The following is a 12,988-nucleotide window of genomic DNA, read 5'->3' on the forward strand; positions in this document are numbered from 1 at the left end:
TGTGTGGTTTACACTTAAGCTTAGTTTAATATGCTGTTCTTTGTCTCATGGGCTCTACGAATGTGAAATCCATTCCTAACCTTGCCTTATGGGATAAATTGAAGGTGATTGATCTGAAAAAGAAATAAATGTGATTATAAGAGCTGTGAAGCTAGAAAACTAGTGGTCCATATCACTTGCCTGTCAAGCATGGCCCCATCCCACTATAGCCACAGTCCTGAAAAAAAATGGTGATGCAATGAAAATCATTAAAGGATTTTCTTAAATGAATACAAGCAGGCTAAAATAAAATATAAGAAGGGATTCTATCAGGTAGGAAGGAAATCTAATCGCCTTATTTAAAAGACAGACAGATCTTCTCAGAACAATGACAGCTGTGCTCAATAGAGAAACATAAATATGAAATGAAAACTAGAATTGCTGTGATGTTGTGAGGGTATTAAACAGTTTCTAATCATTCTTCATTGCACAATATGGGAAAGACTGTGGGACCTGAGAAAGCTGAACTGAGACAGCTGGAGAGTTGTTTGAAACTTATATTCAGAGCTTGTCAGTGCCACTAGGTCTGTGGGTACATTCAGTGCTATTCACACAATGACAAAATTGCCAAATGATACATTTCTTAGAACATATTTTCCCCTTGAGTCCTGTGACTATATTTGCACCTATTTTTTTTTTTGCTCCAATTGGTGGCTTCTCCTTGAGTGCATTTAGAGGAGTCTTATTGTCAAGAAAGGTCTAATATAGTCAAATCTATCCCATTTCCAACATTTATACAATTATAGACAGTGTATTTCTATGTATTTCGTTATGTGCTGACATTCTTTTCCTTTAATCCATTTAGAATGTATTTTGTTGTATAGAAGTGACATGGTGAACATGAAAGATTAATGGCACAAAGGAGCTTATTTCATCAGCTGGGATTGAACACCAGGCTTTCATTGTACTTTCAAAGCTGTGTCATCATCAAACTTGCTTTCTATTCTTTCAGCACCTGAAAATAGCATGGAATGAGGGAGAGAACAGCCCCAGATGCCTCAGCAGATTGTACCATTTCCATAAATTTTCGAAGTCTTATCCTGTGCAGAGAGCGCTAATGCTGCTTCAACACACTTGGTTCACAGACTCTGGTGTCATGGGGCTTCAGTTCTCACCACTGTAAACAAATGTCAGAAGATCTCTATTCCTAAAATGGGATCCTGAACAGTCAGCATCAGGCTCATTCAGGATGCTTATCAATCATGCAAATTCGGGGCTCCCCACAGTCACTAAAGCATGTTCTTTGCAACTGAAGATAAATTCCTATATGCCCTAGAACTCTAGGATTCCTTTACCTCAACATGAGATGAATGAAATGGGTACACATTGTGCTTTATTTCTAAAGGTTAGCACTAACTTGTCTCAAATTCTAATATTATTATCTAACGATATCATTTTCACCAACTAGCTAGTGTTGGATATGACTAAAACTCATGCCTAGCAGTTACCATGAAACCTACTCAAAATACTTTGGATTTTGTTTCTTCATTCTCTTCAAAATTACTTCAGACAGAGAGTCCCACCTTTCTTCCAGGGAAGGTGGTGGTGTATTTTGAAGATACCAACTCTTGTTTCAACATGTTAGCCTTATTCCAAACTTTGAGGTATACATTTTATTTCCATCTCCACAAGTTGGGGAAGAATGGTCAAGTTCAGAAACTAGTCAGTCTTAAAAAGAGATCTAACATTCAATGTTTTGGCCCAGAACCAAAGCACATTCTATCCTGCATAGCTGTTGGAACATACTGGAGGGATACTTTCTCAGACACAGAAATAGTCTCAACACTCAGGCGCCAAAGTGGCAAGCAGAAAACAGAAAAAAAGAAGGTTGTGGAGCAATCAGTAAGCAGTCAGCACCGAGGGAAACTGTCTTCTTATAGCAGGTAGAGATAGATATGAGTGAAGTCTCATGGCAGACTAGAAGCTAGTGAATTATTTCCTGCATTCTCTACGGCCCTGGTGTCATTTATCTGCTCACTACAATGGTTGTGAACATGGTCCTTGTGCCCTTCTCATTGCCATAACCCTCAGGAATTTCAAAGAACATCACATAAAAAGAAGACTTCAAAAATTTTCCCATGAAATAGCCTTATTATAAATATATCAAAATATTTTTCCAATATAACAAATGAAATGAACTACAGTTTATCAAGAATTTTAATGTTACTTTTTTTCTCATAACATCTTCTGAGGTCATTATTATTCTGATTTATTTCCATATTTCAGATAACGAATTTGAAATGGAACAGGTCAGGATGACTTTTTCCTAGGTCAGCAAGATGACACTGGGATTTCAGGCTGTGTCTTCTTGCCACAGATTGTTTTGGATCATTCCAGCTGGCCCATGTTATTTTGGCATTTCAGTGAGAGCTGCAATTTGCTAACCAGTTGTTGAGTGGCTGAAACACTGTCCTTATCTCTTTTAAGAGGTGAAAGGCTATGGCGTTGGTATGAAGACCCCACTGCCAGAACTGAAGCATAAAAGCTGGTGATTGGAGAGATGGATGGAGAATATATTCCCGACAATCCTTGCACAGACAGCTGTGACGTCAGAGTTATTCAGTAGAAATAACAGCAATCAAACTCAACACACAAAATCAGCACAAAACAGACAGAGGTTTGCTTTAGGACAGGAGAATAGCCTGCTTTACCCTCATGTCAGAGCCTTAAGCTGACTTAATCCATTTATTTGATGAATGAGTCCTAGAATATTTAGATATTATCATTCTTCATTAAAGAATTTCTCTGCACTCCTACTCTCCAGTCTGGTGATGAAACAAAAGTCTCCAGCAAAAGAACTACATAATTTTAGTTTCTCATTTTGTTTGAAGTTTTGGTTAAAAATTATTCATATCCTAGCCGGGCGGTGGTGGCACACACCTTTAATCCCAGCACTCGGGAGGCAGAGGCAGGCGGATCTTTGTGAGTTCGAGACCAGCCTGGTCAACAAGAGCTAGTTCCAGGACAGGCTCCAAAACCACAGAGAAACCCTGTCTCAAAAAAAAAAAAAACAAAAAATAATTATTCATATTCTATAAATAATTTTAGAATGCTTTCTTTTCATGAACGGCATCTTGTATTGGGATTCTGTAACTCATTAAGGGCATGCCATTTTTATTAATTTTTTTCATAAGTGCTTGAAAACACCGCTGTAATGTGTTTGTGGAAACTGACATGAAATGTTCAGGTAAATTGCATAAGGTCTCAAAAAAGAATGCTGAAAACTTGGACTTGATTGCATGTCTCATTATTGAACTCAGAGGCTCTCTCACACTACCAGCTTTCTTAGAGCCTTCATCCTGAAGATGCTTCAAACACATTGCCTTTGTCATCTGGTATAGAGGTAATACTGTTGGACAAAGCGTTGGGTACAAGGCTCTAAGTGATTTGATCTTTTCTACACACCATCACATTAACTTTTTCCTTAACTGGTTCATTCACTCCATTTGTATAATTGTCTATACTGCTTCTTCCACAAAACATGATTCTTTCTTGGACAAACATCAAACAAAATCTTATATGTTTCTTTCTATCACATTTTTCCATTTCATTTTGCTCTCACCAATACTTAAGTTACAATTTTTATTCTCTTTCAGGGATTTAATTTATAATGCACTGTGCGCCATTACTCACGTGATTTTATATTATAAGTAATATTAAAATGAGTATAGTGGCCAAAGCTGTCAAAGAGATACTACTCAGAAAGAAAACAAACTCATTCATTGATTCTGCATGAGTCTGATTTGTAATAGTGCTAAGGAGGAAGCAGCCACACATCAGTCAGTTCTCTGATTCATCAGTCCTCCCACTAAACTCATGCTCACAGGAAGCACATTCCAACCCGCAAACTTTCTGTTAAAGTGCTAAGGCTTTGATGGAGTTGATTACTCCATCCTGGGAGGGTTGGGCATTTGTGTCTGTTAATTAAAACGATGAGGCCATGTGTACATTAGGATTGTATTATAGACTGTGAAAAAACAGGAAGAAAATAACTTAGGAAGGTAAATTAGTAAAACTGCATAACTGCTGTACTGGAGCCTCATGGTAGGCACAATTAGAGAATATGCTTATAAAAGAAAAAAATTCTAAATTTTTCAAGAAAATTGAGAACTAGACTAAGACTTGTCCATTTAACAGCAAGAGGGAAACAGTGTTGGTTTGTGAGCAAAGACTGTGCCTTAATAACCCAAAGCTTCAAATTAAAAATCTAATTTTATAAAACTAGCTCTTATCAAATGCTGGTTGGAACACCAATCTAAAATATAGCAATGCAAAAATCAAGTAGTAGGTAACATTATTCCAATAAACACATTTCAATGATGAAATAAGAATATATGATGAATGTATGATAAATTTTATTTTTATACACTGTAAATATAATCCATTAATAGTTGCATAAAAGAGGTGATTCAAGCAAGATTTCTGTCCTTTTTTTCCAAAGCACTGTTTGCAGGTATATAGAATCTTACAAGACTGACTTTCCTGCAATCAATCTATTGTCTCATTGCATGTCCTCAGATCACACAGTACTTTAAAACAGGAAGTGTATTGGTAGTGTATTTAATCTAACCTAGGTAGCTTAAACTGTCAATCTGACATAACCCAGAATCACCAGAAAGAGTCCCAACTTTGTAATTATTGTTATCAGCTTGGTCTGTAGACCTATTTATGAAGATCTTGATTACTAATTGATATAAGAGAGCTCAGACTACTCACTGAGGTAGTACTATATCCACACCAAACCACTGGGTCTTTGGATGTATGAAGAAGCTAGAGTATGTTTCTGAGCCAAGTCAAAGAGTTATCCAGAAAAAAAAGTAGCAGCATTCCACCTTGATACTTGCTTCCACATTCCTGCCTTAAGTTCCTGCAGCAACTTTTCTTATTGATGAGTTGCAGCAATGCAAATAAGCAATTTTTCAGTCATTTCTGCTCAAATTTTTTTTCTTTTATCACAGCAATGGGAAAGAAACTATAGCATGATGAAACAGACTTTAAAGGTGTATGATAGAATGGGTAGTAATTAGTGTAATATTTGTGCACATAGTAGCATAGTGTCTACCATGAATGCATATCTAAGTTTATGATTTGCATTTCTTAGCTTTTCACATGACATTGTTCAAGACAGATTTGATTTATTATTTTCACCAATATCTAATTTTTTCTCTAAAATTACAATGCATCTTTTTTTCAAATTCATCAGAGTGGATGTTCCAGGGGAATAAGGCTGTTGCTTTAGTTTGGGAGCTTCTGGGGATTTTAATGAACAATATAATTCTGACTAGGAAGAAACAGGCCTGAAAACAATAGCAGAGAAGCTCAATTTCCTTTTCCTTCTTGAATGAAAGTGACCCCAAGGGACACATGATACCTTAGTGAGCTTTTAGTATTCAGTGTGTGAAGTAACAAGAAAAGAGAATAGATCGCTTCTATGGTTTGAAGAACTAAGAGAAGGGACAAACAGAAAACAGTTTTTTTTTTTCACAAATTAAAATTATTCTTTGAAGACAAAGAGTGAAAGAAAAGGAGTCTTTTATAGATGCTACCACCCCTGGTCTCCCTCTGTGCAGGCAAGGTAATTCTTCGTTTCAAACAGATTCTCTCCCAAGGAGATAATTGAGTCATCTGGGGAAAATGGGAAACTAATGGGGATTCAGATTCAAGGCACTTTATTAGAAGTGCTTTCAAACTATGAAACCTTCAGTTCACTGGTGAAGGCAACAAATTTGCAGTTTACTTAAATAGAAAATACCATGCAACGTGAACTTGGATGTGGAGGTACGGTAAGTCCATGAAAGCAAAGACATTGCCTGGTGAGAGTGAAGACTACGTAACTAAATTGTGGGAGAGTGACAGGTGTTGTTAGCTTTCCACTCAGTACCACGTAAACAAAGAAGAAGACAATAATAAAAGTGAAAAATAAGATGTTAAATTGCTTTTTTGTCCTCAGCAAATGGATACTCATCTGAGGCAATTTCATTCTTTTACTCACTTCTGGTGTTTCTTGGTTATAGAACCATTTCTTTATCTGGATTTATAGAAGATTGAGCAGCAGGATGGTGAGAATTGAACACATTGTAATGCGATTGTTGAAAAATAGAAGCAATTTACAAAGTAAAACAATTTAGCTTGTAAGAGGGGAAAACGTCTTTTGGAACTAATGTGATAAGAAATGAAATTTGATGACTATCTCTCTTTTGTAAAGGAATTTGAAGATCAGATGAGTAGGATGGGCTAAGCCACCAAAGACAAAGGCCCAGGAATATTAGGATCTCTTTAATTGGATATTTAAAGAAATGGAAGGAGATAAATTCAAAATCAGAGATTATTGAAACTTGAAGCATGACATTGCCTTTAAGGACTGAGTGGAAATTAAAGGTTGTTTTGTTTCTTTCTCTAGAAGAGGTCAGGCAAGTCTGAATATGTTTAAGACTCAATGTTGAGATGGTCTACTGCCAGCACAGTATAGTGGACAAAAGTTTGAATTAACGATCAGATATAATATGATTCAAACCGAGTGTGATAGGATATGGCTATAAACTGCAGATAGAAGTTTTGGTGCCACCCAGGCTAGCAGCTGTTCAGTCCCAACGAAATACACAGACTGATGACTGACACTCTGTCTTTCCTCTTCCCAGAATTCCCTTAGTCTGGTCACCCCACCTATACTTCCTGCCTGGCTACTGGCCAATCAGTGTTTTATTAGACTAATACATGTGACAGATCTTTAGAATGTACAAGAGAATTATCCTATATCAATAATCTAAGCACTTGTGACAGTGGATTACCACAATACAAGACATGCAAATTCATTCTCTCTCTTTCCACCATGTCCATGCACCATGCATTCCACCATGACATTGTACTAAATCTCAGAGTTATCTTGGTCATGGTATCTCCTCATTGCACTAGAACAATGACTAAGAGAAAATGCACAAAAATTAAAAATTAAAACACACTTATCCACTGATTATTTTTATCATCAGTTTTAATTCATGTCTCTCTTGTGTCCCTAGACAACAAATAAGGAAGAAAAATCACACAAAATATAATACAATGATAATCAAGGACCTCTGCTATCCTTTATTTAATATATAACATAATGAGTTCTGTTTAGGAGAGAAGAACTTGCTTGATCATTGAATGAAGTGCTAGCGAATTGATAGGCACATTTGCAATCCCTTGCAGAAGTACCATCGGTCATACTGAAAACTGATAGACTGGAGGACCAGAGTAAGATAGAGAATATAAAACCTAACTCCCTCCAGTTTAGGTTGGCGTAAGCTCATCTCAATTACAACTTAAGCCAAAGCTAACAGACATGATTAATAAAATAGTGTGTGTGCACTTATCTTTTTTGTAGTACTAGAATCACCTCTTTTGATGATTTTATCACAATCTTCTGATCACATTATTACCTCTTCTCTGAGAGCAGTGTGACTCTGACTTCTAGATGCCATAGGATCTATTTTGAAAAGGAAGATATTATCAGCTCAATCATTGCCCTTTCTGACTTTTCACTCTTCATGTAAGCTGGGACTACACAGTCTAATATTTCACACAGTAGAATACATATCCTAAGCATATTTCAGGTAATTTATAAATCATGTAATTATAAGAAGGATTTCATGAGAGAAGTATTACTATGTCATTTGAATCTGAAAAATTATTTTTATTTAACAGTAGGGTTTCTCAAAATATGCTGCTTCAGTCTCTGCCCCAATTTGTACTGCAACTGCAACGAGTCCCCAAGAGTGAAACAGAGTGAGAGAGAGAAGATCTTCCTGAGAGATGAAGGATGTTCACTCCCCAAAGCTGATTCTACTTTTCCATTATAACAACAAAAGGATGCCATAGAACAAAGTAGAAAGGAAAGGCCTTCTATTTTACCAGGGAATATTCATCTTTTTTTTTTTTTTTTTTTTTTTTTTTACTTTTTCTCACTTTTATTTATGACAGATTTCCCCCGATCTCTTCTGGTCAAAAATTCTTGGAGACAATTCCATCAGCTTTAGCCAATCGGAGAATAGAATCATCTGACTCGCCCATCCTGCGAATGGTGCCGCAGATAGCGTAGGTTTTAAACTGGCCATTAAACCGACCTGTGACCCTGTCAACCTCGGCCACGTTCATCTGGATGGACGTGTGGTCCTTGGCACCAATGATGCGGTTGCTCGCGGAGCATTTCCGCGGCACGTACAGGTCCACTAACTCGCCGGCTTTGTTCTGCATGTCGATGCCCTGCCTGTTCACTAGGCCGCGGGAGCGCAGAAAAGGGAATATTCATCTTTTATCAACCCAAATATCACCATGAACATAGTAAACATTGGATAATATTCACACAAATAAGAGTGAAAAACTTGAGAGCAGAACAATTGGGTGATGGCATAAAGCCTTGGAAAGAGATGAAGCACTCAAAGATGGGCTTCTCTTTCTTCAAGTCTGGATGTGAAGATACTTCATGTTTCTTAGAGATTGGATAGATCCATCCTTACTTAGAGGCCCCAAGCCCTAAATATTACACCAAGAGACCAGATTCATAAGATATGGACATTGAGTATCTTCAGATGAACAGGATTTGAGGGGACAGAAGCCAGAGAGAAGCCCAGAGATAAGTTCACATTTTTTCTACATTCCATAAGAATTTTCAAGGTCTCACACAGTTCTAAGAAATAGACCAAGAAGTCAAATTTTCTGAGGCTTCCATTCAGATGTCATAAACCAATCATAATCCCTAAGAGTCTCCCTGTGTGCGCAGGGGTTGTGGTAAAACATGTAACTTCAGGCAAATGAGCAGACTAGACTTTCCCAATACTGAAATTTGATCCTAGAATCATTCCATTTTCTGATTGAGTCTGGCATGTGGTCTCAGCTCTGTCAGAGGAAATTAAATCCTCTGTAGAAAGAGACAACATCTTCAGAGTCTAACGATTTAATCTCTAATGTCAAGACACAATTTAATTTTACTAATTCGGTAAAACTATTAAGCATGACAAGAGACAAGAGTAAATATCCAAATCCAATTATAAAAAGAAAATAGCAAAAATGAAAACAAAATAAGATAAAGAAAACAATATGAAAATATAGATACAAATACTGGATATATTGAAAGAAAATTTTAAAGTAGTTAAGCAAAATATTTTAGAAAATATGTTTAAGGCAGATAATTTTATAAAAAATTATTAAAACGGGGATGATATGCATGAGAGGGAAATAAGGGGGTACTGAGAGTAATCAGATGCACTGGGTACTTTACGAAAATGTCAAAGAATAATTAATTAAAGTATTTTATAAAGAATTAAAATGGGGGAAGAGAGAAGAAATGCATGAGGGGCTTCCTGTCTGTGTAATATCCTGTATTTCTGCCTAATATACAATAGGAAGAAAGCCACAGATAAATGATACCTTTACATCAAAGCATATTTGTCTTAGACCATGTCCTAGGCAATGCTTCTGTCTTCCACTAGGGGTCAGTCAAGGATGGAAGAGCTGAGCCTGTGATGGGAAGTTCTGCACGATATCCTTATGCTGATTCCCCACACAAATGGCTTTTGTTGTTTTGAAGATGTGTACTTCATTTTTATCATGGAGTAGAAAGTAGACTGCCACAAACATCCCATTTAACATGTCATGTAATCTTTTCATTTGAATCTACTTGATCAATAATATTATTTGCTTTCACTGGTTCTCTTTCTGGCCAGTGCCCAGCCTCCCATAATTTGTGCCCGTCCTGTCCAGGGCAGCTTTTCCTCTCTCCAACCTGCAAACAGAAATACCCTGTAGCGTTATTTGCTCAATGGTCTGCATTAACATGAGTAATAGAAATAACAGAGCTAATGGTAGAGATTTATTTAACTTACTGTGGAGCAGATGCCTATAGGCTTGGTTTGGAACCTGGTGCCCATACTTTCTCCTTACAACAGCATAGCTCTGGGAGAATGGATTGTGTTTTAAACTAACAATTAAGACGTCCGATACTCAGAGAGTGGGACTCACATTCCCATGTTCACACAACTGTGACATAGTAGCAGAGAACAGTGTGTAATGGTGGCGCTAGCTCACAGTGCCTTCTATCTAAGTACATTTCAGCTGCAAATGTTTTAAAATTAATTCTCACATAATTACTCTGAGATAGTGCTCAGAATACATTTGAATGCAGCCCATAACATCCAGGTAGAAAATGTAAGGTTAGAAGGAAAAGTAAATTATATTTGATGTGGAAAAGAAGACATTTCTATAGCAAAAAACTGTAAGCTCCTGGGAAATTAGTCACAAAGCTGAAAGGCTAGTGCTGAAGAAGCATTCTCTATGGGTGTCATGAGAGAAACCATGGCTTTGGGGATTTACACGTCCACCAAACTGGCTGCACAGATTCATCTACATATCTATGTGTTACAAGTTTCAAACACAGAAATGGAGGGGACAAGGATAATTCTCTAAAATAGGTAGCATGTATAATTCTAAATAAACTTTTGAGAATGTTTCGATCTCTATGACTTAAAAATCATGCTGTACCCAGCTACCATGGGCAAGGAAGCTTCTTTTGCAGTGGGTATCGATGACTGCAGACTCCTAACTGAAAATGGGAGACATTGAAGCCTTCTGTGACAACATCCTCTCCCCACAAAAGAATAGAAAAACGGTCCAGACCGGAAGCTATTAAAGAAAACCCGTAAAACTGTGATAAAGATGCTGAAGTGTAGCTTTCCCCAGATAATGGTTTCTGGTACGGGGTGAGAAAGGACTCAATTTTCTTTAAGAAGCTGGCCATGCTCCCGTGAGTATATAGGTAACAGAAATTGGACTTGGTGGATTTTTTAGGAGGAGGCATAAGCTTGAGAGGGTGGACTGGAAGTAATGAGAAGCAAATGTGATAGGGGTGCATAGTAAGGTATTTATAAATGATTAATAAGAATACTAGGTTGAAAAAAAGTAGCATTGATATTGGTGACTTGTCACAGCTGTTGAAACTAACACAACCACTTAGTACTTTGAAGAAGAACCAAATCCAGTCAAATGCAATTTGCATTGTAAAACTATGAGAAAGCTGTGTGTTGTTTCCAAAGAGATAAACTTGGGAAATTTGTTACACAGTTGAATCATATAACAGAAATAAATTTAATACTTTATGGATGTCTGTGCAGAATATTTTAGAAAAAGCATTTATTTATTTATTTACTTACTTATTTATTTATTTAAAGCAATCAGACTGGTATGGAATCAAATGGAGTTAAAATCACAGAAAACCTTCTGAGATACTGTCTCGGTATGACAGGGAGGTTGACGTTATTGAGAACATCAGAAATGATGAACAGAATGTAAGATATCTATGCCTAAATCAGTGTGGTTCCGTTTGTCCATAGACAGGCTGATACAGAAAGAGCTTAGGAATTCAGATGCCTGTGAAGTTAGTACTGAACTGATTTCAGCTAGCTGCTAAAGCAAGCTTAGCCAAGGGATATTTTTCACTTGAAAAAAACACTTGTAGTAATTGATTTGTTTTCTTCTCAGAATTCAATCTGAACTTTATTTTTTCATCATTTTTAAATATATACAATATTAACGTCACTTACATATAAAGCCTCTAAAGTTATATAGAATAGAGACATTGGCTTACTTTCTAAGACACTTAGCAAATACTCTAGCTTGATTCACTTGCTATATTAATAATGATTACACTTTTTAAAAAAGATTTATTTGGTTGTTTATTTATTATGCATATGAAGTCTGCCTACATGTATGCCTGCACACCAGAAGAGGGTGCTAGATCTCATTATAGATGGTTGTGAGCCACCATGTGATTGCTGGAAGTTGATGTCAAGTGTCTTCCTCTGTGATGTTTAATGTCAACTTGGAAGGAGCTTAAGTGGTTGGAGAGACAAACTTGCATACACTCCTGCTAGGGACTATATAACTTCTGGGAATGTCTATTGAGAGATTATAAAGATGAGACTAATTGAAGTAGAAATACCCACACCATAAGTGGGAGACATCAGTCTCTGGGATTAGGTCCTGAACTATGAAGAAGGATGCTTTAAAGAAATCACACACTAGCTCAGTGTTGAGTATAATAGAGGGTTATTTATTTAGGGGCTGACTCACAATTAAATATCCTCCGCTGGAACAGGGAACAACAACTGAATCTCGCAGCCAGAAAAGAGGCAGGATGTGTGTTTTACATCAGCATATATAGGATAAGAGGCCACGCCCAAGTGGACAGGTAATTTAAAGGCTACTGGCTGTAGGAATTCCTACAGTAGGACTATATAGGAGAAAGCTAATAATCACAGCTAAGACTTGCTCCCTATTTTCTAACTGCAGATAATAATTTACCAGCTGCTTCTCTCCTTCCCTCCCTTAGGTTTTGATACAATGTCACTAATCGAACCTGAGCCTCTCAGATTCATCTTGATTGGCTGGCAAGCTCATCCCTGGGATCTACTTGTCCAGTTCTCAGATCACAAGTGCATTTCTGTGCACCTATGTTTTATATGTGAATGTATTCATGGTCTCCATGCTGGTGTGGCCAACACTCACCTGAATGAGCTATTACCTCAGCAGAAACATGCAGATGTTCTCTAAGTATTTATTGGGACTATTTTGAACACTGACATTTTCATGAATGTATACTTTAGTACTAAGGTAGTCTATTGACTTTAATTCATTATGCTCTAAGATGGTATATGGCTAGATGTTCATTTTAACTGCTTGCTTTAGAATATTCTAATTAACTTTAAATGATAAACTGTCCTTAATGACTATGGGATCTGTTTGTTGTCACAAACAGTTTAAAGGAGCTATTAAAATTTCTTTTAAAGAGAGAGCAGAAGGAGGGAGAACAGGAGAAAGGAAGTCAGGACCATGAGGGGTGTGTCCACCAGCGGAGAAGGTGGGACTGATCTAATAATGGTAGCTCACCAAGACCAGCTGGACTGGGACTGATGGAGTA

General features: G+C 37.1%; 1 protein-coding gene across 1 annotated transcript; it reads right to left on the minus strand.

The window, feature by feature from the left end:
- Positions 1–7,944: 7,944 nt before the first annotated feature.
- LOC121436601 (40S ribosomal protein S21-like) lies at positions 7,945–8,271 on the minus strand. The gene has a single exon (XM_041636632.1). It carries the CDS (start codon positions 8,269–8,271, stop codon positions 8,020–8,022), a length of 252 nt encoding a protein of 83 aa, XP_041492566.1. The 3' UTR covers positions 7,945–8,019.
- Between the last annotated feature and the right edge of the window lie 4,717 nt (positions 8,272–12,988).

Source organism: Microtus oregoni, unplaced genomic scaffold (assembly GCF_018167655.1).
Source record: "Microtus oregoni isolate MIOR12 unplaced genomic scaffold, Mior012 000049F_ref0000343, whole genome shotgun sequence".
Taxonomy (NCBI): Eukaryota; Metazoa; Chordata; class Mammalia; order Rodentia; family Cricetidae; genus Microtus; species Microtus oregoni.